The sequence below is a fragment of the Dasypus novemcinctus genome, chromosome 26 (genome assembly GCF_030445035.2).
Source record: "Dasypus novemcinctus isolate mDasNov1 chromosome 26, mDasNov1.1.hap2, whole genome shotgun sequence".
Classification (NCBI taxonomy): Eukaryota; Metazoa; Chordata; class Mammalia; order Cingulata; family Dasypodidae; genus Dasypus; species Dasypus novemcinctus.
The window spans coordinates 10,556,050-10,579,296 of record NC_080698.1 but is presented as its reverse complement, the minus strand read 5'-3'; the positions used below and the strand labels follow the sequence as shown (position 1 = coordinate 10,579,296).

Sequence of the window (23,247 nt, the reverse complement as noted above, 5' to 3'; positions counted from 1 at the left end):
TCAGTAAGAGGCAGTGGGCACCATTCCTTCCCCCCACATACATACTGGCCACCTAGTTCTCCCAGTGGAAGGACTGGGGCCTGGGGCCGCCTCGGTCCCAGTAATACCAGACTCGGGGGCGGGAACAAGCAAGGGAGCATGGCCCCTCGCAGCGCGAGCTGTGTTGGGCACGTCCTGCAGCCTGTCTTGCTCGCATGCCCCCCATTACCCTCACCAAGGCCGGGGGCAGCGTGCTTGGCCCAGCTCTCTTACCTCCACCAGGTGGGGCGTCGGGTTGAAGCCGCACAGGTTGCACACCTGCAGCTTGCAGGTGGTACAGGTGTTGTAGTTGGCTGGGCCCTTGCCGCCCAGGGTGAGCTCGGCTTGGCACAGTGGGCAGGAGGCCCTCTCCTTCGGCATGGTCTTTGGCTTGGCAGCAGCCTTGGACACCGCCTGGGGTTCAGTCTTGCCATGCTTTGGACTGGGGGTTCCCGCAGTTCTGGCCACGCCCCCAGGCCCCGATCCGGGCCCCGTTCTAGCTCCAGGCTCGGTTTTGGCTCCAGGTGCTGGCCCAGGTCCGGGTCCTGAGCCCGGGGGTTTGGGACTGGCCTCCTTGCTGGCATCGCTGAAGACGATCTTGGGCGGGCCCTTGCTGGGGGCAGGCTGGCCCTGGGGCTCAGCGTCCGGCTGCACGGACATGAGGGTGCTCGCCTGGGTCAGCAGCGATGCGCCGAGACCGAAGAGCTTCCCGGTGAGGCCTTCCTGGATCTGCTCAGCACCAGGCCCAGAGGGCGCTGCGGTGGCACTTTTGGCCAGGGCCTCTCCTGCAGGTGGCCTGGGCTCGGCTGTGGAAGGCTTGGTGGGGAGGGCAGGCTGAGGAGACGCCCTCCCCACCTCCGGAGAGGCGGCGGCTGGGGCCGGCCCTGGCCCTGAGGTGGCCCTGGCCATCTCGGCCTGGCGGGGGCCGGGCTGCGGGCCCCCCGGGCCCTGCGGTTTCTCCGCTTCCCGCTTCCCCAGGGGTTGCTTGGCTGGGGAGTGGGCAGGCGACAGGGCCGGGGAGTGCAGTTGCTGCTGGCTCTTGGAGCGAGGCGCCGTGGTCATGTCCATCCCCAGGGCCCGCTGCATCTGGCAATTCAGACAGAGCCACTCCTTCACCTGAGGAGAGAAGCACCGCGGTCAGCAGGTGGCCGGGAGCCCCAAGCCCGGCTCAGGTGTTTTCGGGCTGCTGGGGAGCAAGGCTCCGGGATCTGATGGCATCGCCCGCCCCCCAGGACCTGCAGGTACATGGAGCAGAGCTGGGCCATGCACTTGGCCTTCCCCGATGACCAGCGCTCGGCCTGCCCAGGCCCTCGTGCCCGAGAGCTCTCCACCCCCCCGCCCCCTGGCTGCACCTCCGCACACCCCATCCTATCTCCATGCCCTGCCTCTTCGGTTCCTGTTCCCGTCCTCCTGGTGGCTGACCCCAGTAGCCTCCCATTGCTCGCTCTCCCCCTGCCTCCTCTCTTTAGGCCATTTCTGCACAGCAGCCAGAGTGATCCTTTAAAATGTAAACCGGGAGGGAAAGCCGGGCTGGGTTTTGCAAGAACCTGAAGGAGAACATAGAATTGAGGGTCCCCAACATGGCCCTAGCACAGTGCCTGGTACACAATAGGAATTGCATACAATTTTGCAGAATGATCAGATACATGAAGAGTAATAGGTGGGAGAGGGGGGCATCGAGAATAAAAAGAAGCCATATTCCTGGCAAGGAGGAGCTCACAGTCTAGTGCAGATAAGACACATACAAAAAAAATCAGACAGCAAAATAAGCAAGAGCAAAGTAATGCAATGTACAGGATTGGTGTAAGTAGCTGAAATAAGGCTTTTCTTTTTTTCCTTGAGGAAGACACTTTTAAAGAAAACAGGATAGTTTGTGCCTCCAGAACAAATATGACGCATGTCGCCCTCCATGTGAGAGACACGTGGTCTCTCTCCTTCATTAAGCGCTCCCTGGGGGGAGCGGGCACACGGCTCGAGTAGGGCCAGTCATGATGTCGGCGAGGCCCCAGGGATGGGCGAGTGACCTTGCCCATGGGGCCAACCAGGGTGCTCCACGCTACTTGGTACATAAACGAGAGAAGGCAGGGGCTTTCTCCATTTGGATGGCCAGGCAGGACATAGTCGTGCGGTGACCGGTAGCCTTCTCCGCAACATGCGAGAGATGATAAGATCAAAGTCAATAGATGGCTGGAAGTGGAGCCAAGAAAAGGAGAAAGGAACAGGTCTGATGGCTCCTTTTAATTTCCTGGGATCAGCCATGCCTTAAGGCCACTTCAGGACTTCCAGTAAGAAGAGCCCAAACAAACAAACAAGCAAACACCCCCACGTACCTCAGAGCGCAGCACGCACAGGCTCCGGCCCTCCAGTGGCTTCCTACCACGCTTCCCGGGGTGGTCCTTCCACGGCCTGGGGGCCCCGGGAGCTGCCCCGGCCTGGGCCTCTCTGCCTGCTTTCTGGCCTCCTGTTGTGCCAAGCGGTCTTCTGAGCCCACCGGGGCACCAGGGCCTTTGCACTCACTGTTCCCTCTGCCCCAAGCCCTCCCGGTGCAGCTGGCCGTGTGGTCACCGCGCGGCTATCACTTCCCCACCAGGGCTTCTCCTGCCACCCCACCTAAAGCCCTGCCCCCGCCCAGGTACTCTGCAGCACGTCACCCATTTGTTTTCTTCACAGTGCTTTTTATATCCCAAGGAACTATTAATTTGTTTCCTTGGGTGTCTGCTGTCTCCCCGACCAGCCCCCGAGCTCTTGTCGGCAGTGTTCTCAGGACTGGGTGCAGTGTGGGCTTAAGCCCGCGAGCGGAAGCCCCAGGACCCGGGGCCTGGAAGGGCGGCTCTTGCCCCTCCTTTCCGCCAGAGCCAGGTGGGAGCCCAAGGCCGCTCTCCCGCCTGCTGAGGTGGGCCAGGAGGACCCTTCTGGCCCCTGGGCAGTGCGGCCGCTGCGGGTGACTTGCCACTTGGGAAGCCTGGCCATGGCCGTCTGGCCCCTGCGTCCTTACGGGAAGGGACAAGGCCCTCTGGGGAAGGTCCCCTTCTGCCAAGCCCCACCGAGGGCGTTTTCACAGACATCCTGTCTCTTTGTCCACACAGTTGAGAAAACCAAGGTCTGAGGGAATTCGGCGACACGCTCTTGGGCTACCCTGGCTAGGAAGTGGTGCCCGCAGTGTATCCGACCCTGACAGCCCCCCCAGTTTCTGCCTCTCAGCCTGGGCAGCCTGGCGCCTGGTGCCCTCTGCTGAGGCCCAGGGCTCAGGGCGCCTGCTCTCCTGCCCCTCCTGAAGGCCGCTCGGCTCCGCCCGGGCCCAGGCGTGGGTCTAGAAGTCACCCCTGCAGGTCACCGGCTGGGCCTGCCACAGGCCGCGCCCAGGTCTAGGGAGACTCAGGAGGTGACGCAGAAGCACTGCGGCGGGCAGCTACCCCCCAGCTGCACTGTCACCTCAGCTGGGTGCTATTTAAGACCTGAGGCTGGGGAGCGGGCGTAGTTCAGTGCATGAGCACCCACTTCCCGTGTACGAGGTCCTGGGTTCAAGCCCCCGCACCTCCTACACAAACCAACCAACCAAAAACGACCCACGACTGCTGTGTCTACATTTGGGAAGAGAAAGCCACAGGGGGAACCCCTAGGACTCAGCAGCCCAAAGACCCCTTCAGAAAAGTCATTCTTTGGGGGGAGGGCCTCACGCCCCTGCCTCTGATTCTGGGGAGCAGGCACAAACCTGGGCCTGCAGGGGGTGCTGGCCCAACGCCAGGTGCCCGTGGGTGGGGGCGGCAAGCCCTGAGCTGCGCCTTGCTGGGGAGAGGGATCTGGGAGGTAAGGCTTCTTATCCCGAGACTTCGGCGACCCCCCCTCGGCGTCTGGATGGGGCTGGACGAGGGCACGTGCCGAGACTCCTGCACTCAGCACCGGCGCCTTCCCTCCCCAGCCCCACCAACCGGTTTGTGTCACAGGCGTCTCCCTCAAAATAGAACCTCTCCAACAAACAGCTGCAGCGCTCCTCAGTGACTCATCGCCCAGATGGGCCCAACTATTTCCATCCGGCCTCCCCCCCGACGACGGCGCGGGGCCCTGACCGCACCCCACTCCCCAGCGCCTCCCAGGCTCAGCCCCGGCGCACCGGCCCAGCGGGCGGGCCCCCCCCGGGGTGGATGCTGGCGGGGGGCCCCCCTGCGCCCCGCATACCTCGCCCTCTCTGCCTTCCCACTGGGGCCCAGGCGCTTGCTCCGAGGGAACCGTCCTCGGCCCCGGCCACCCTCCTCTGAGGTCCCCCCACTCAGTGCTGGGGGCAGGGGCCACCACGGGCCCGGAGAAAGATGGCTGTGCACCCTCAGCCTGCCGCAGACCCAGGCTGGGTGTCCACAGACGCAGACTCTGCCGAGCCTTTCTCAGATGCATGCAGTGATGGCTCCTCGCCAGGGGCTCGGCCCGGAAAGGCCCCTGCGGCTCCTTGGCACCCTCCCCACTGGCTGTCCCCCATAATCAGCAGGACACAAGATCTCTCCTAGGACCCTGCTGACAAGTCCCTCCACAAGCCTGACCTGGCACGGTGCCAGGAGGTGGGTGGGCCACCGGCCCAGACCCCGTGTCCCCAAGAGCCAGGGTTGGAGTTACTTCCCAGGGCTCCTCCAGGCTGGCAGCACTGCAGCCACTAGCCTCTGCCAGGCTGACCCTTCTCGTGGCAGGAGGCCCCTCCTGCCACCTTAGAGGGCTGGCAGGAGCCTCCACCACCTGGCAGGCATTTCCACCCCACAGGTGCCTGGGTGGCAGTAGAGATGGGGTCCCAGTCTGCGCAGGGTGAGAGGCAGCTTGGGAGTGGGGAGAGCCTCCCACAGGGAGCAGCTGCCCGCTCTGCCAGGAGCCTGTTGGGGCCTAGCCAGGCAGGGCCGGGTGGGGACTCAGTCCCCCAGGGGAGCCTTTCCCAGCTCCTCCCTTACACCAGCTGGGGCAGTGCAGCCCTCCAGGAGGCGGGGGGCTCCGAGAGCACAGCTGGACGAGCAGCTGTGGCCCAGCTAGCTGCTCCCCCCTTGAGCCCCGGGGCAGGGGGGACAGCAGGGTGGCTCTGAGAGGAGTGTCTACACTCTGGTGGGGACACCAGTGGGACTGAGCCTGCCACCCTGTCTCCATCCCAGAGGGTGGGGCCCACCTGCTTGTCATATCTGGTCCCAAAGGAGGCTGCGCAGGAAATCTGCTCTTGCTCCTAGGGTGCCACGTCATAGTCACCTCTGTGGATGCCAGGAAGCCGAGGGCCCCGGCACTACAGGTTCTTGCCCCACTCCCCCCCACTCCCTCCCCACCAGCAAGGAGGAGGGTTGCAGATGGCGCTGAGCCTCCTTCCCGCAGAGAGTGGCAGCTGGCCTCTGAGCGCCAGCGCTGCCCAGGCATGTGGGCATTCGGTGGGTCGGCTCGCTCTGCCCCATGTCCTGCTCGGTGCTGCGTTCAAGCTTTCCATTTTGGTACAGGGTGAAACATCACAGAAACAGTTCTCCCTGCTGCTGTCAAATTCAGTTTTCTCTGGGAGGGCCCCTCTGGCCAGCATGATTCCAGGCCCTTCCGGGCTGGGAGTCACTGGCCAGGCCTCAACAGGAGGCCCGTACCCCACGGTGGCCCCCTGGACCACAAGGGCGGGTGCAGGAGGAGGGGCTGGCCCGGGCCCGCACGCTCCACCGCTGCCAGACCCAGCAATGGCCCCATCCAGCACGGCTGCCCCACGTCGGCCAAAGAGCTGCTTCGCCTGCCAGCTGCGGGGCGCAGGCGCCGTACGGTCCCCTCAGGCAGAGGCATCTTGACCCAGAGGTGGCCCAGCCAGGTGTGGCCCGAAGGGGAGGCCTTTAGCAGTCTCCCCAGCTCAGGACCCTGAGAAGCAGCCAGCACCTGGGGCCTAGAGGCTCCTTGACACTGACTGGCCCCACTGGCCTGGAGCTCCGTGTCCCCTTGCAGATGCCTGGGCACCGCAGCCACGCCACCTCCCTATGCCCCCACCTCCACCTACATTGCTCTGAACAGCCTCTCCTCTCTCCCACCTGGTCCACAAACAGCAACTCCCCCACGACCGCCCTCACCCCCTCCGCACCCTCCTCTTGGTACCCAGCACCCTCTTCTGGAGAAGCTGCACCCCCTGGACCTGGGGAGGTGGCAGCCCCCACCCCCTTTAAAATCTCTGGGACCCTTGGGGCTCAGCCCATGGCATCCCCACTGGCACCCCCTGGGCTGCTCTTGCCTTCCAGGCCCCTCCATCCTCGCCTCTGGTTCTCAGAAGTCCTGGGCTCCTGCCTCCCAGGCCTCCTGGGAACTGACTCCCATGGCCACTGCAGCTGACCTTCAGCCTCCGGGGGGCCGAGCCCCCCACCTCCAGCCTCAGCCTTACCCTGCACCTTGCCATCACGCCCCACTGCATTTCCTCCAGAATCGCTCTTGCCCCTGTCCTCCGGCCTTCCAGGTCGTTCTTCAGGTCTCGCCTCTGCATCCGCCCTTGAGCCTCATGGATACCGCCCGCCGGCTGGGCCTCTGCCTTCTGGTCATCCACGGCCCCCTTCCCACCCCGCTGAGTCTTCGGTCTGCCATCCCTGTCACACTCTGCTAAATGACCGTGCTCCCTTGACCTGTGTCTGCTTCACCCCAGACCTAACTGGCTGACACCCAAACAGCCGAACTGGCCCCAGGCAGGGGGCTCCCAGTAAAGTAACTGGTGCCCACCCACCTCTCCCGGGCCCCACAGCTCCTGGTGAACTCGCTCCAGACCTGCAGGAAGCTTCTCCACCAGCACCGTGGCTGGCTGGCCTTCTCCTTCGCCTTCCCCTGCCTCCGGCTCAGCTAACGCCCCGCTTCCTACTTCTTCCAGAGCAGCCACGCACTCGGCTGCTCCGTCCACTCGGGTGCTGGACCCTGTCTCTTAGGGGCCTTACTCTGTCCGTCACCCCCCATCTCCCATGGCTGTGGGTGCCCCCTTGCTTTCAGAACTCAGGCAGCGGCTGTTGTCTCCTGCCTTTCAGAAACCCTCTTCTGTCTGCACACCTTCCTAGCTACCTCCTACTGGGCTGTCTCCCCTTTGCAGCCCAGCTTCTCACAAGGGTTTGTCCACGTGGGTGAGCCTCAGAAACCCCAGCTGAGGGAGAGAAGCCTCCTGCGAAGGAGTGCATTCTGGATGATTCCATTTCTATGACATTCTAGAACAAGCAAAACTCATCTATGGTGGGTAAAAATCTGAGTGGTGGTTGTCCCTGGTGGAGGGGTAGGGACCAGCAGGGATGGGGCCTGTGGGGTAATTTGGGGGGCTGGGGACATTCTAGATCTTTTTTTTTTTTTTAAGATTTACTTATTTATTTATTTCTCTTCCCTTCTCCCCCACCCTGGTTGTCTGTTCTCTGTGTCTATTTGCTGCGTCTTCTTTGTCCGCTTCTGTTGTTGTCAGCAGCACGGGAATCTGTGTTTTGTTTTTTGTTGCGTCATCTTGTTGTGTCAGCTCTCCGTGTGTGCGGCACCATTCCTGGGCAGGCTGCACTTTCTTTCGCGTTGGGCGGCTCTCCTTATGGGGCACACTCCTTGCACGTGGGGCTCCCCTATGCGGGGGACACCCCTGCGTGGCAGGGCACTCCTTGCGCGCATCAGCACTGCACATGGGCCAGCTCCACAGGGGTCAAAGAGGCCCGAGGTTTGAACCGAGGACCTCCCATGTGGTAGACGGACGCCCTAACCACTCAGCCAAGTCCGCCGCCCCATTCTAGATCTTGATAGCAGGATTTGTGTGACACAGGCACATCCTTCTGTTAGATCTCAACTGAAGGGTACATTTTACTTTGTACATCTCCTTAATATGTAAATTTCAAGCTCAGATAACAATTTTTAATACTGAACTCTAGCTAATGATACACTTGCTGAAGTGTTTAGTAGGAAGTCTACTGATGCCTACAGTGTACTTTGAAATTCAACAAAAAGATAAGATGGATGGATAGATGGGCAGACAGAGGGATGTATGTACAGAGAGGGATGGATGTGTAATAAAACCAGGAGAGACATGTTAACTGTGAACCCAGCCAGCAGATTTGGGAGGGTTCCCTGTAGAATTCTTTGCATTTTTCTTTAGGTTTGAAAATATTCAGAAGCAAGTGTTGGGCAGAGAGCCATCCACAGGTGTTCTGTGTTGTTCCCCCAGCAAGGCATCGTGAGCGCCTCTGCTCGGCAATTGCCAGACCTCAGCTTTCTGGCCATTGTCCTCTTCTTTGCTCCCCTTTCCCAGCTACCTTTGCTGGGCTTTTCTCAGTGTTGGGGAGCCCTGATCCTGGCCCTATCTCCTCGCTGTTCCCACTACTTCCCAAGGCACTTTAAATAGTAATAGATGCTTGTGAACCTCAAATGTGTGTCTCCAGAGAAGCAGGTGTAGCTCAGTGGTTGAGTGCCTGCTTCCCATGTATGAGGTTCTGGGCTCAATCCCTGGTACCTCCTAAAAAAAAATGTGGGTCTCCAGCTCTGATCTGTCTGCTGGGTGCCAGGGTCTTAGATCTACCAGCCTACTGGACTCTACCACTCAGAGGTCTCATGGGCACCTTCAACTTGACATGGTGCAAATAGAACCATTCTCATCCCACCCCTTACCCAATCCATTTCCAAATCCTCCAAAACACACTAGCAATCCGTCAGGGCTCTTCACTGCCATTGCCCCTACCCAGGCCTGACCTCTAGCACTTCTGGCTTCCAGCCCCCACCTCTGCCCCTAGGGGCTGTTCTCATGAGAGCCAGAGGGGTGCTTTTAAACGCACAGCTGACCTTCCCATTCCACTTTCGCAAACCCCCAAGAGCACATCTAGAGACCCCGGCTGCCCTGCCCTGGCTTGGACTGAGCGATACCCTCAGGCCTCCTCCAGGTCCACCCGTCTCCAGCTCCACACTCACATCCCACAGTCTAATGGCCCCTCTTCAGAGAAGGCCTGGAGAGCTTTGTCACAGAATGCACTGACCCTGCCCTCCCCTGGACCTCACCCTGTCCCCAGCCTTCCTGCCGCCCTGACTCCTGGTGTGGCGGGACGGCCATTAGTGGAAGGAGCACTCCCTGGGCTGCCGGAAGTTTCCGTGAGGGCTGTCACGCCTGCTTCGGTTCTGCCTGTTTCTCCAGGGTCTAGAACAATGCTTGGCATTTCCTAAGGACGCAAAGAGCATTTGTGAAGAGGGAAGGAGGGGAAGGAGGCAGAGGGGACACCCTCAAGCCTGGCCAGGCCAAAGACTGGACGAAACACCCACTGGAGGAGTGAAACAAACAGGCTCCCAGCCAGTATCTGCTCTACTTGTGTGAGCTTTCTTTTTCCTCTGCCTCTGCTTCTGGCTTTTTCCATCACCTCCTTTCCTGCCTTCTTCCCTCTTGCAAATTCTTCCCCCATCTCCTCCTTTATTTCTTTTTTTTTTCTATCTTCCATTTCATTACATTCTCTTTTTATTCTTTTTCTTTGCCCTCACAGACAGACACAAGTGTTTTAGGAATGACATTTCATAGTTTCTGTTTGGAATTCATGTGACATTCATTCTTAAGTAGTTTTATGGTCCTTTTGTGGCTACAAGTTAGGGCACCCACTGGGAAACAGCCCTGCACAGATGCCTGCACCCCCGTGGCCCCGGGCTCTGCCCTCCAAGCTGCGGGGGTCCAAGCTAGGAAGCGGAAGGTCCGGCCCGTGCCCTTCTTACACCTGCTCCTTGCCCCTCTCTGGCCCGGCAGCAGTGTGGCCAGGAGGGAAGAGAGGGGACGGGGGAGGCTGGCGGCTACGGCAGAGGGATCCGCGCCGCCTCTGTGGCACCACCCCCGGGCCATCTGGCAGCCCTGCCCTTACCGGAAAGGAGTGGGATGCAGGCAGTAGGGAGAGGCTTGGAGCCACCGCGTTGCCTTCCTCCCGTCTTCACATCACCCATCCTGCCTTTGGAGTGCACAACGGCTTCAGTGTCCTTGGCCTGGTCTCAGCAGTGACCAGACCTTGGAAAGGTGAGGGAAGCCCATGCTCACCGCGAAGGAGAGAAATGGCAGGGGTAGGCTGCCTGGCCTTGGCAAGCTGCGCGGGGGGTGGCAGCTGCTCCCCATCTGGGCACAGGGTGGGCCTCCCAGCTGCAGGCTGCGACCGTACTTTCAATGGCATGCTGCAAGGACTTTGCTGAGCTTACCTGGAAGCACAGGTGCATAGTCAGACGCCCGTCTGCAGAGCACCGGCTCCTGGGATACCACTCCCAGGGCAAGGACAAACCTTTGGAGGAGCTCCAGGCCAGGATGTGCTGCTGGGGCTGCCTGAGTTGGGCAGGGAGGCCTCTGGGAGGACTGGCAGAGCCTGGCTGCACCTGCCCCAGGTCACTGCTCACATTATATTCGGTAGCAGTTCTCTCCCAGCCCCACTGCCCACCCAGCCGTGGACATCCCACCCTCCAACCGGCTGAGCTCAGGGCCATGGCTGGAGCTCCTATCCGCAGCTAGCAGCAAGGGCCTCCCGCCCAGTGGGGCCTGGAGAGGTGGGTGAACAGGCAGCAACGGACCACGGGGGCCAGTCCCTGGATGCCTGCTTCTCCTTTAGAGAAATCTGGGGTTCAGGAAGTTTAAGGTTGCCCAAGAACCCACATCTGGGGAATGGCCTTAATGCTCACAGCCCCGAGCAGCCACCACGTCGCCGGCCTGCTGGTATCAGGGCGTCCTCAGAAGGAGGGCCTTTTGTGGGTGGTGGGAAATGCCCAGAGCCCAAGGGGAAGCCTCCAGTCATTTGCCAGGGTTTCAAATGGGTTAAATTAAGCATCCTGAGCCACGAGTTCTGGGAAGGCTAGGAAGAAACGGCCGCCACAAGCAGAGGGGCGGGGACGGCCTCTTCGCTCCAAAGCATCCTCAGCCTAAGCAAAAACGGACGGTGGACAGTGAAGCCGGGGCCAGAGTCACCGGTGGTAAAATCAGAGACCTCGCCACTGGTTCTGAGTCCGGCTCACTTGCCCCAGAATGGCTCAAAATAAGTCAAGACTCCTCAAGACTCAGTTTCCTTGTTTGTAGATGGGGACTGCTCTGGGCTCCATCCCCGATTTCCGTGCAGACTGACTATGCTCCGGACATTCAGAAACCCAGAAACATACGTGGGTGGGCATCCTCCTCTCTGCCCAGCCCTTGAGCCGGCCAACCCGGGCACAGGCGGGGCAGCGGGCACCATGTCTGCGTGAGCGTGGTGCCCGCCCAGCCGCCCTGGGGCCTCCAGGAGAAGCACTGAGACTGCTCTGTCAAAGGGGGCAGACTGGGGCCAGGGTCTTAGACTCTGTGCAGCAAAGGGCCAGCTCATTTGTTCAGCCTAGCAGCTACCTGGAGCACTTGGCTGAAGAGCCTGCTTGTCCCCACGCACCATGGATTGGCAGTAAGTCTGAAGCCCCACTTTCCGCCTGGCCCTGGGCCTCGGCTTCCTCCCAGCCCCGGGAAGCAGATGGACTGCGTGCCTCCGAGGGCCTCCCACTCTGCTCTTCTTCCAGGCGCAGCCAGAGGCTGGCTCCCTTCCCACCCGACGGAAGGGCCGGGGCTGGGGTAAAGCTGGCGGCAGAGCCTGTGGTGTGGCAAGGGCTGCTCACCAGGAGCCGGTGCCGCCACGTGCCAACTCACCAAGAGCTGGCCAGGCCTGCAGCGCGAGTGAGCATTGCCAGGGAGCGGAGCCCAGGGGACCAAGGTCAGCACGAGGCAGGGATACCTCATAGCCTCCTGGGCCACCCCAGAGCCTCCCTGCTCCAGTAGGCCCCGTGCTTCTGGCTGGTTCCTGGCCGAAACACGCAGGTGAAACTCCTTGGCCTTCATCACATGGTTTTTCTAAATACTGAACAGCAAACACTTACCTAACTGATCTGAGCAGGGCTGGGCCTGTTTCTAATCACAGATGCAATCATCACAAGCATGCCCACCTCCTCAGGAAGCCCCCACATTCCAGGAGCGCCTCCAAACGCACTGAGTCATCTCCCCGCAGCAGCAGCTTCTTCCTCGGCATCTCACACTTACCTCGCGCACACCACACGTCCCACACCCATAGCACCTCTCGTCGCAAATAGACCCCGACCTGTGAACAATCATTCTCACTCCCCCCGCCCCCCACCCACGCGGTCCGAGCGGCTCCTGCTGCCGAACCCCCTCGAGGCAGCCGTGCGGGCCTCTGTCAGCCACTCTCCATCCTGCCCCCGGGAAGAGCCCTGGGGGGCAGCCCGTGGCTTCCAGGAAGCCCGGCACTGCTGAGCACAGATCGGAGGCTCTGCCCAGCACCAGGGCCCCCAGACACCCAAAGAGATGCTTCCAGGGGCTTCGTAAGGCTTCCCACAGCAACTGGGAGCACCCCACAGGAAGCCGGGATGGGGCTGCAGGCCAGATTCCTCTGGGGGGGCTGAGCGCGCGGGAAGGCCCTGCAGGAGCCTCTCTGGGAGTAGGAAGTTCTGCCGCCCTTCCAGAGTGCCTGGCCCCCAGCTGCGTACATTCTGTCCCGAGGCTGTTTCTCTGCGGATGGGTATCTGCCCCCACCCCCGGTCCCCAGACAATTGTCCCTGAAGCCCAGAGGAGGTGTCCCGGGAGCACAGCTGGAAGGCGTTGTCCCGCTATGCCTAAACCCCTCTCGCCTCACCAGCCTCTCAGTCCAGGGCCCACTGTCAGGGGGAGAAGCAGGCCTAAGGTCAGGCAAATTTGCCTCCCCTGGGCTCTCCAACTGCTCCCAGCCCTCTCCGAGTGCACAACCGTGGGGAAAAGATGTCCTCTCCAAGATGATTTTTCCAGGCCAAACTTGGATCAAGTAAGAAAGCCTCCTGGGAAGCGGATTTGGCTCAATGGATAGAGCGTCTGCCTACCACATGAGAGGTCTGCAGTTCAAATCCCGGGGCCTCCTGACCCGTGTGATGACTGACCCACATGCAGTGCTGCAGCACACAAGGAGTGCCGTGCCACGCAGGGGTGTCCCCTGCGTAGGGGAGCCCCACACACAAGGAGTGTGCCCCGTAAGGAGAGCTGCCCCATGCAAAAAAAATGCAACCTGCCCAGGAGTGGGGCCACACACACAGAGAGCTGACGCAGCAAGAGGATGCAACAAAATGAGACACAGATTCTGGGTGCCGCTGACAAGAATACAAGCGGACACAGAAGAACACACAGTGAATGGACACAGAGAGCAGACAACTCAGGGGCGGGGGCGGGGGGCAGGGAAGGGAGAGAAATAAATAACTAATAAATCTTATTACAAAAAAAACTTTAAAGAAAAAAAGAAAGCCTCCTCCACTCGCTACCTGGGGCTCTGCCCCAGCCTTTGTGGGGTGTGGGACTTCCCCAGGGAATCTGGGGCCAGATCTCGTTCTCTGCTGCCCACATCTTGGAGCCAGGACCCACCCCCAGGATGAGAAAGGAGCTGATGGCCGAGGGAGATGACTAGGAAAAGAGAGGCGGGAGCAAAGGGGGAGGGCACCGGGGAGCCATGGGGAAGGGGTGGCGGCGGTGGGGAGCCGGCGCAGGGGTGTTACCTGGGTGAGGTGAGGGTTGGGGTTGAACCCACACTGGCTGCAGACCTTGTTGTGACACTGGGTGCAGGTGTTGAAGTTTGGCTGGCTGGGGGCCGACGTGAGGTCCGAGGTCTTGCATATGGGGCACAGGGTGCTGCTGGGAAGGGGGGCGATCTGGGGGACGGAGTAGGGTGAAGTGGGGGTGCTGCCTCTGTCCGGTGACGCCGAGGGGGACCGCCCTGATCTCTGCGTCCTGCTGTCTACCTGCAGCGTTCTGCGGGGGCCATCGGCCTCCTGGCCCACAGCGCCCTGGGTCCTCGTCTCCCAGGGGCTCTCGCGGCCGGGAGCAGCAGCGGAAGCCTGCTTCGGGCTTGGAGAAGCGGCTCTCTGGCTCCCCGGGGCTTCCTTGGGGTCCAGTCTCCTGGAAATGCTGAAATGACATTGAAAATGACTGTGGGTTAGAGAGCCATCTTAGAGAAGCGGCCTGCAGCGGCCCCTACCAAGTGGGGTCACCCTCCTCCTCCTGCCCGGACCCCGCTGCAGCTGCCACCGCTGAACACTGAGGGTGCTCAGGGCGCTGGCAAAGGACCCCACTTGAACCCTGGGTACCGGGCCATGTGGCGGCATCACAGATGTCCCTTCTTCCAGCCTGGTAAGCGCAGGCTCTGATTCAGCAGGTTTTGCGACGTGGCCCAAGATGCTGCATTGTTAGAGAAGCTCCAGGTGACGCTGGTCCGGTCCGCAGTGCGTACTTAGAGGACAAGGCGCTAAGGCAGGGGTCCTTGACCTTGTTTGTTCCGTGGACCCCTCTGCCAGTCCGGTGGAAACCACAGACCCTAAGTCTACCCTATACTGTGTGTTATTTAATAAACATACCATCCGCACACCAGCACGTCCCAAGAAGGTTCCTTTGAATTGCAATTCAAGCTCACGGACCCCTTCTTAAGAACCCCTGCTCTAAACCGACACATTAGAAACACCTAGGATGATTCTAAAGGTCTGGCTCCTGCTCACCAGACAAATTACATCAGAATCTGTCGGGGTGAGACCCTGGCATTAATGGTTTTTCCTCCCCAGGTGAGTCCGACAGGCAGCCCAAGTTCAGAGCTGATTCCCAGGCAGGGCTGTGACATCTTGTCTTGTCCCCTTTGGAGGCTGACCCCAGGCAGCCGGGGGCTAGGAGGGGGCAGGGAGGGCATCTCTGGGCCTCAGTGGTGCTGGCACCAGCAGGGGGCTGCCGGGCACAAAGGCCTCTTCTCCCTGGTGGCCCTCCATCCGGGTGTCACCACTCCGCTGCAGCCAGGCTGCGGTCTCAGCGGGTCTCCAGCCCTTAGGAAGCCCCTGAGGGAGGGCCAGCGGGCCTCGCCACCCCGCTCCGGGCCAGGCCGCGGAGGCGCCGGCAGAGCTGGGCAGCTCGACGAGGTAGGAGGCAAACTCAGGCCCCAGAGCCCATCCCTCACACTCCTCCTCTGACCCGGCGCAGGGCCTTGCTGCCCGTTTTCTTCTTCAGTCTGAAAAAGGCTGAGCCCAGAAAGCCAGAGGCACTGCTCTATATGGCGCCCCTGAATTCACACTTGCTGTCCTTGCCTCTGCCTGTGAATGCTGGCACCCAGGAGCCCGGGCAGCCCGGCAGCGCCGCTGGGGAAGGCTGGCCTCGCCGGGGGCGTCTGCCCTGGCCCTCAGGCCCAGCGCCCCCAGTCCTTGCAGGGTCTGGCAGGAGGGGAGTCTGAGTCTGCCGTCCCCTGATGAAGGCCACGTGCTTGCAGAAAGATTCCGGAGCCACCTGGTAGGGCGTCTTAGGATGAGCCATTTCAGAGGGGCCGCGAGGAGGCCTGTCCCTGGGGGTGTGCCAGACCCATCAGAGAGCTAGGCCGGGAGAGGGGGGCCCCAACCCCAGAACCCTCACTGCAGTCCTTCCTTCCTTCTGAGGAACTGCTGGCGGAGAGGCACACCCTCAGCCTCCTGATGACACTTCCAGAAAACAGAGCACTGCATTAAATGTCCATCGAAAGTCCTTTCATCAGGCAACAGTACACACCCATCCGGCCAGTCCCACACCTGCCACTCCCTCCTTCGCTAAGCTAACCAGTCCCCCAGGGCCACCTGTGACCAGCCCCGAAGCCCACCGGGACGTGGACACTGTGTCACTGGCCTGGGCTCCTCCAGGGTGTTTCAGTAGACTAACTTCTCCTGAAGAAGTAGTTCCTACTTGGCTAAGTTGAGAATTTCCCTTTTTACTTAAATGTCTGGGGCTGGATTTTTAAAGCACTGCTAAGGAGCTAATTAGAAGCTACTGAGGGCCCTTTACAACACACGAAGTGGCCACAGCACCCTCCCCAGGACGTACGACGTATGCGGTTTCTTAATAGAAACAGCAATTTCTGCCCGTGTTGCCTGATACGTGGCAGACAATTTTCTGTGTTTGCCATGACTTAAAAAAAAAAAATCTTTGGTAGTAACCTGCCCAGTTTGATATTTTAATGTGTTATCACTGGTATTTAGATACTGAAGCATCTGTTCCTTAAGCTTGTATCCAGCTAGTGTTATGACAGAGCTTTCCTTGAATGCCAGGAGTTAACAAACAAACAAAAAAAAAAAAGGAAGAGGAGGAGGAGGAAACAAAAAGAAAACACTTTTCCCAGTCCTTGTGGATTCACCTGTGCAAGCGCTCTCCTTCACAGCCTATCCATTCAACGAGTTTAGAGAATAGCTCGAGGCCAAAGCATAGGGGCCTCCATGAGCCTTTCTGCCCATTTGTTTTGTCCTGGATATGTGCTGGTAGCCCTAGGAATTCCCCCATTTACATAGTGCCGAATGTTCCCTTTTCCTTAGGAAACAGCTTCCTGCTAGTCTGGGACACTGCACAATGTCTTTACAGCCAGTAGTCTCTTGCCCAAGGCAGCACAAGTTGACCACAGACACAGCAATTCTGGGGTGCTGAGCCCCTCGGGCCACCACCTGACAATAGGTGCATGAGGGTCACTCCGCTCCTCCTGGAACTGGGACCAGGGATCACACTAGGATTGTGGACCCGGCTCCATGCTGGGCTGGTGAGGAGCAGGGCAGGGCCAGCCAGGGGGCTACAAGATCCTGCCGCTTGTAAGCAGTCTTCCTGATTCGGTGTTCCTCCTGTGACCGCAGTCTGTTCAGTGTTTTCTGGAGCTTTGAGGAAGCTGTTTTGCCAGAACTTCTGTGGGGGCGGACACCATCTTTACTTTATCACATCTTTTACCTTCTCCTATGCAATTTTTTTTTTTTTTTTTTTAGGTTACCAGGGGCCAGAGATTGAGCCCAGCACCTTGTATGTGGGAAGCTGGTGCTCAACCACTGAGCCACAGTGGCTCCCCTGAGTTGGTTATTTCCTTTGTTTTCTTTTTGTTGTTTTTTTTTTTAATTAGACACCAGGAAGTGAACCTGGAACCTCCCATGTAGGAAATGACAATTTCTTGAGCCACATCAGCTCCCTGAGTTGTTTTTTTCATTTATTTGTTGTTTGGTTTTTTGTTTTTAGGAGGGACCAGAAACTGAAACCAGGACCTCCATATGGGAAGCAGATGCTCAACCACCTGAGCCACTCCTGTCCCCAAAATATGGACTTTTTTTTAGGGGCTACTGGGGATTGAACCCAGGGCCTCATATATGAGAAGCAGGTGCTCAACCACTGAGCTATATCTGCTCCCCTCTCATACACATTTTAAAATCATTTTTCCATATCTACAAAAGAGCTTGCTGAGATTTTTGATAGGAATTTCATTGAATCCAAAGATCAACTTGGGAAGAACTGATATCTTAACGATATTTAGCCTTCCAATCCATGACCGCAGAGTTTCTCTATTTAGATTCTTCTTTTATTTCCTTGGTAGTTTTCTGTTTATATACGTATTTTGTTGGATTTATACCTAAGTAGTTTATTTTTTTATTAGAGAAGTTGTGAGTTTACAGAACAATCATGCATAAAATACAGGATTCCCATATACCACCTGAATATTAACACTTGCATTGGTATGGTACATGTGTTACAACTGATGAAAGCACATTTTGATTATTGGACTATTAACTATAGTCCATGATTTAACTTAGGGTTCACTGTATTGTGCAGTTCCATGGATTTTAAATTTTTTCTTTGTTCTAGTACTATACAAACTAAAATTTCCCCCCTTTTTAAAATATTTATTTATTTATCCCCCCCCCCCATTGTTTACACTCACTGTCTGCTCTCTGTGTCTGTTGTGTGCTCTCTGTGTCTGTTTGTCTTCTTTTTTTTTAGGAGGCACGGGAATCAACCCAGGGACCTCCCATGTGGGCGGGAAGCACCCATTGCTTGAGCACATCCACTCCCTGCTCATTATGTCTCATTATGTCTCCTCCTTGTGTCTCCTTGTTGCATCAGCTCACTGTGTAAGCTCGCTGTGCCAGCCCATTGCATCAGTTCACTGTCTTGCTTGTCTTCTTTAGGAGGCATCAGGAACCATCCTGGGACCTCCCATGTGGGAGGTAGGCACCCAACTGCTCGAGCCGTATCTGCTCCCCAAATGTCCCCTTTTAACCACATTCAAATATATAATTCAGTGCTGTTAATTACGTTCACAATGTTGTACTACCATAGCCACCATCCATTACAAAAACTTTTCCATTGTCCCAAACAGAAACTCTGTACATCATCAGCCTTAACTCCCTCTTCCCTACCCCCATCCCATTCCCTGGTAACCTATATTCTGGATTCTGACTCTCTAAGTTTGCTTAGTCTAATTATTTCATATCAATGAGATTGTACAATATTTTTTGTGTGGGTGTCTGGCTTATTTCATGTAATATGATGTCTCCAAGGTTTATCCATATTGCTCCATGTATCAGAATTGCATTACTTTTTATGGCTGAATAATATTCCATTGTGTGTATATACCACATTTTGTTTATCAGTTCATGGGTTGATGGATGCTTGGGTTGTTTCCATCTTTTGGCGATTGTGATTAATGCTGCCATGAAATTCAGCGTGCAAATATCTGTTCAAGTAGATGCTTTTGATTTTTGGGGTATATGCCTAGAAGTGAGATTGCATGTGAAATGATAGTTCTATGCTTCACTTTCTAAGGAAGCACCAGAGTCCTCCACAGCAGCTGCACCATTGTACATTCCTACCAGTAAAGAAGGAGTGCTCCTATTTTTCCACATCCTATCTGTAGCAATTTGATATTATTTATCAATTCCAAAAAAGATATAAATTATGTTTGTAAACTGGTCTGTTCCTCTGGGCATGACAACCCTTTAATTTTGTATTAGATTCAGCTGAGATATCTGATTAAATTATCTTAAGATTAGGGCTTTGATTCAACCATGTCATCAGAGTTTGACTCAGCATTGATTCCCGCCCCCTTTGGTGGGCTGATAAAACAGACACTCACACGGAAGTAGACACACACAGAGAAGAACACAGAGGAAGAGAGACAGCTCATTAGACATGGCAGAGGTCCCAGGAAGAGAGATGAGCCTGATAGTCTACAGCTCACCTTGTGGAGAGAACAGAGTAGCTGAGTCCAGAAAGAAATAAGCCTTGGAGAGTGAGACAAGTCTTATGCCAGCCTATAGCTGAAATCAGAAGAAGACAGGACCACAGAGCCTTAAGAGGAAGAAGGAAGGCTGAACCCTCACAGACATTGCCTGCCATTTTGCTTCAACATGTGGCCAGTAACTCTGGGTGAGAAAGTACCTGTTATGGTACCTTGAGTTTGATTCTTCAGGGCCTGGTAACTGTGGGCTTCTACCCCAAATAAATACCCTTTATAAAAGCCAACAGAGTTCTGGTACTTTGCATCAGCCCCTCCTTTGGCTAATACACTATCCAACACTTGTTATTTTCTGTTTTTCAAAGTGTAGCCATTTTAGTGTGTATGAAATGGTATCTCATTGTGGATTGGATTTGCATTCTCCTAATAGCTAATAATGTTGAGCATCTTTTCATGTTCTTTTTGGCCATTTGTAAATCTTCTCTGGAGAAATGTCTAGTCAAGTCTTTTGCCCATTTTGTAATTGGGTTGTCTTTTCGTTATTGAGTTGAAGAATTTCTTTATACATTCTGGATATTAAATCCTTATCAGATATGTGGTTTCCAAATATTTTCTCCTATTGTGTAGGTTGTTGTTTTATTGTTGTGATAAAGTTCTTTGAGGCACAAAATTTTTTATGATGAGGTCCCACTTATCTATTTTTTCTATTGTTGCTTGTGCTAAGAAGCCATTGACTAAGGACAAGGTCCTGAAGATGTGTTCCTGTTTTCTTCAAGGAGTTTAAAGTTCTAGCTCTTATATTTAGGTCTTTCATCCATTTTGAATTTATTTCTGTATATGGTGTGAGGTAGGGATCCACCTTCCTTCTTTTGCAAATGGAGATCCAATTTTCCCAGCACCATTTGTTGAAGAGCCTATTATTTCCTGATTGAGTGCTCTTTGCCCTCTTGCAAAAATTAGTTGATCTGGAAAGTGGCCAGGCTCAGGAGACTGGGCTCCCATCTACCACATGGGAGGTCGCTGGTTCGGATCCTGGTGCCTCCTAAAGAAGACAGCAAGCTGGCACAATGGGCAGGTACAGCAAACTGACACAATAAGAGACACAAGAAAAGGGAACATAATGAGAGACACAACAAAGTGGGGAGCAGAGGTTCCTGGTGCATCCTAAAGAAGACAGAGAGCTGACGCAATGGGCAGGTGCAGCAAGCTGACACAAGAGATGCGGGAAGGAAAAACAATGACAGACAAAAAAAGCAGGGAGCGGAGGTGGCTCAAGTGATTAGAAGCCTCCCTCCAATATCAGAGGTCCCGGGTTCTGTTCCCAGTGCCTCCTAAAAAGAAAACAAGGAAGATGAACAGATGCAGCAAGTGCAAACAACAAGGAGAGTGGGGAGAAATAAATAAATAAAAATAAATCTTAAAAAAAATTAGCCATATAAATGTAAGGGTTGATTTCTGAGCTCTCTGTTCAATTCCATTGGTCTAAAAGTCTGTCCTTATGCCAATACCATGCTGTTTTTTTATTATTGTGGCTTTGTAATAAGTTTTAAGATCAGGAAGTGTGAGTCCTCAAACTTCATACTTCTTTTTCAAGGTTGTGTTATATATATGTAGGGCCCCTTACCCTTCCATTTAAATTTGATGACTGGCTTTTCCATTTTGGCAAAGATGGTTATTGGAATTCTGACTGGAGTGTAATTGAATCTGTAAATCACTTTGGGTAGAACTGACATCTTAACAATATTTAGTCTTCCAATCCATGAATCTTTTAGGTCTTGAATTCTTTTAGCAATATTTGTCATTTTCTGTGTACAAGTCCTTTATATCTTTAATTAGATTTATTCCTAGATATTTGATTCTTTCAGTTGCTATTGTAAATGGAATTTTTTCTTAATTTCTTCTTCCTATTGTTCATTGCTAGCTATGAAATACTACTGATTTTTGGATATTGATCTTGTACCTCATCACTTCGCTGAATTCAGGTTGGAAGATTTTCTGTAAGTAGGATCATGCCATCAGCCAATAGGGAAAGTTTCTTTTCTTTTTTTTCCTTGTTTATTTTTTGTTTTTGTTGTTGTTTTCTTTCTTCTTTACTCTTTTTTTAAGGAATAATGAAAAGCAAATAGAGAAAGTTTTACTTCTTTTTCAACGTGGATGCCTTTTATTTCTTTTCCTTGCCTAAATGCTCTGGCTAGAACTTCCAGAAGAATGTTGAATAACAGTGGCGACAGTGGACATCTTTTGTCTCATTCCTGATCTTAGAAAGTTTTCAGTCTTTCACCATTAAGTAGGATGTTACCTATGGGTTTTTCATATGCCCTTTATTATATTGAGCAAGTTTCCTTCTATTCCTAATTTTCTAAGTGTTTTTATCAAGAAGGGTGCTGGTTTTTGTCAAATGCCTTTTCTGTGTCAATTGAGATGATCATGTGGTTTTCCCTCTTCATTCTGTTAATGTGGCAAATTACATTAATTGATTTTCTTATGTTGATCCACCCTTGCTTACCTGGGATAAATCCCACTTGATCATGGTGTATAATTTTTTTACTGTGCTATTGAATTCATTTGCTTAGTATTTTGTTGAGGGTCTTTACATCTATATATATAAAAGTTATTGGTTTACTGTTTTATTTTCTTGTGGTATCTTTATCTGGTTTCGGTCTGAGGGTGATGGTGGCCCTATAGAATGAATTAGGAAATGTTCCCTCCTCTTCAATTTTTTGGAGGAGTTTGAGCAGGATTGGTGTTAATTCTTCTTGAAATGTTTGGTAAAATTCCCCTATGAAGCCAACTGGCCCCAGCTTTTTTTTGTTGGGAGGTTTTTACTTACTTATTTAATCATTTTACTAGTTATTGATTTATTGGGATATTCTATTTTTTACTTGAGTCAGTGTAGTAGTTCATGTGTTTCTAGGAATTTATCTGTTTCATCGAGGTTATCTAATTTGTTGGTGTACAGTTGTTCATAGTATACTCTTATAGTCTTTTTTATTTCAGCATGGTCACTAGTAGTGTCCCTCTTTTCATTTCTGATTTCTGTTGTGTCTTCTCTTTCTTTCTTCATCAATCAAGTAAAGATTTGTCAATTCTATTGATCTTTTTCAAAGAAACAACTTTTGTCTTTGTTGGTTCTCTTTATTATTTTTTTATTCTTTATTTCATTTATCTCCACTCTAATCTTTGTCATATCCTTCCTTCGGTTTGCTTTGGGATTAGTTTGCTCTCTTTTTCTAGTTTTTCATTTTTGAGGTAAGGTCTTTTTTTTTTTTAATTAAAATTTTAAACAAATCTATTTTATTGATGCATATTAATAAAGCATATAATTCACCCAAAGTGTAAAATCAATGGTATTTGGTATAAACACATAGTTGTGCATTCATCACATCACTTCAATTATTAAAGCATTTTCATTATTTCAACAATAATAATATACAAAAAACAGACAAACAAGAAAATTCTTGACCTCTCAATTTTTCTATGCTTCCCCTGCCATATATAGCTACTATTTCTGGCTATTCCTGCATTTTAAAAAAATTTAAGCAGTTTTATTGAGATATATTCACATACTGAGCAATCTATCCACAGTGTGCAATCAATGGCTTTTAGTATAATCACAATGTTGTACATTCATCACCACAAAAAATTTTAGAACAATTTCATTACTCCAAAAAGAAAAACTCCACACCCCTTAGCAGTCATTTCTCAATCCCTCTATCTTTTCCCAGCCCTATATAATCACTGATTGTACTTTGTGTCGTTTCTTTCACTCAGCATAATGTTTTTGTGTGCGACATTAACATCTTCTAGTATTAATATACATTTGTTCAGTTTCAAAGAAAAATGGTCTTCTATATGCAATTTTACCCATATTTATATTTCACGTGCAGTTTTACTATGATATATACTCTCATGTTATATTTTGTAGCTTTCCTTTTGTAATATACATGACCTTAGCCTTTCCCTTTAAATCACTTTTATACCCATATAATAGTACTGTTAATTACAAAGATTATGTTGTGCCTTCCCCTTTTTCTATTCATTTACAAAGATTAACACATCCTTTTTTATCAATTCTGCACAAGTTAACCCTCAGTTTTCCATTCTCTAACCTAATTCTATTTTTTGGTGACCAATATTCAAATTATTAACTCTATGTAATTATACAATGTATTTAGTTCATAGTAGCGCAATCATACCATATTTGTTCTTTTGTGTCTTGCTTGCTTCACTCAACATAATGTCCTCCAGCTCGATCCATATTGTCATATGCTTTCTTACAGCT

General features: G+C 53.5%; 1 protein-coding gene across 2 annotated transcripts in view; it reads right to left on the bottom strand.

Moving 5' to 3' along the window:
* BSN (bassoon presynaptic cytomatrix protein) overlaps positions 1–23,247 on the bottom strand; it is a 110,144-nt gene that overhangs the window by 26,334 nt on the left and 60,563 nt on the right. For both annotated transcript variants that reach the window (XM_058288921.1, XM_058288922.1), the window contains exons 2-3: positions 13,483–13,891; positions 253–1,134 (exon numbers count right to left, since the gene is read on the bottom strand). In XM_058288921.1, coding sequence (XP_058144904.1) covers positions 253–1,134; positions 13,483–13,891 — 1,291 coding nt within the window. The remainder of the gene's footprint in view (positions 1–252; positions 1,135–13,482; positions 13,892–23,247) is intronic.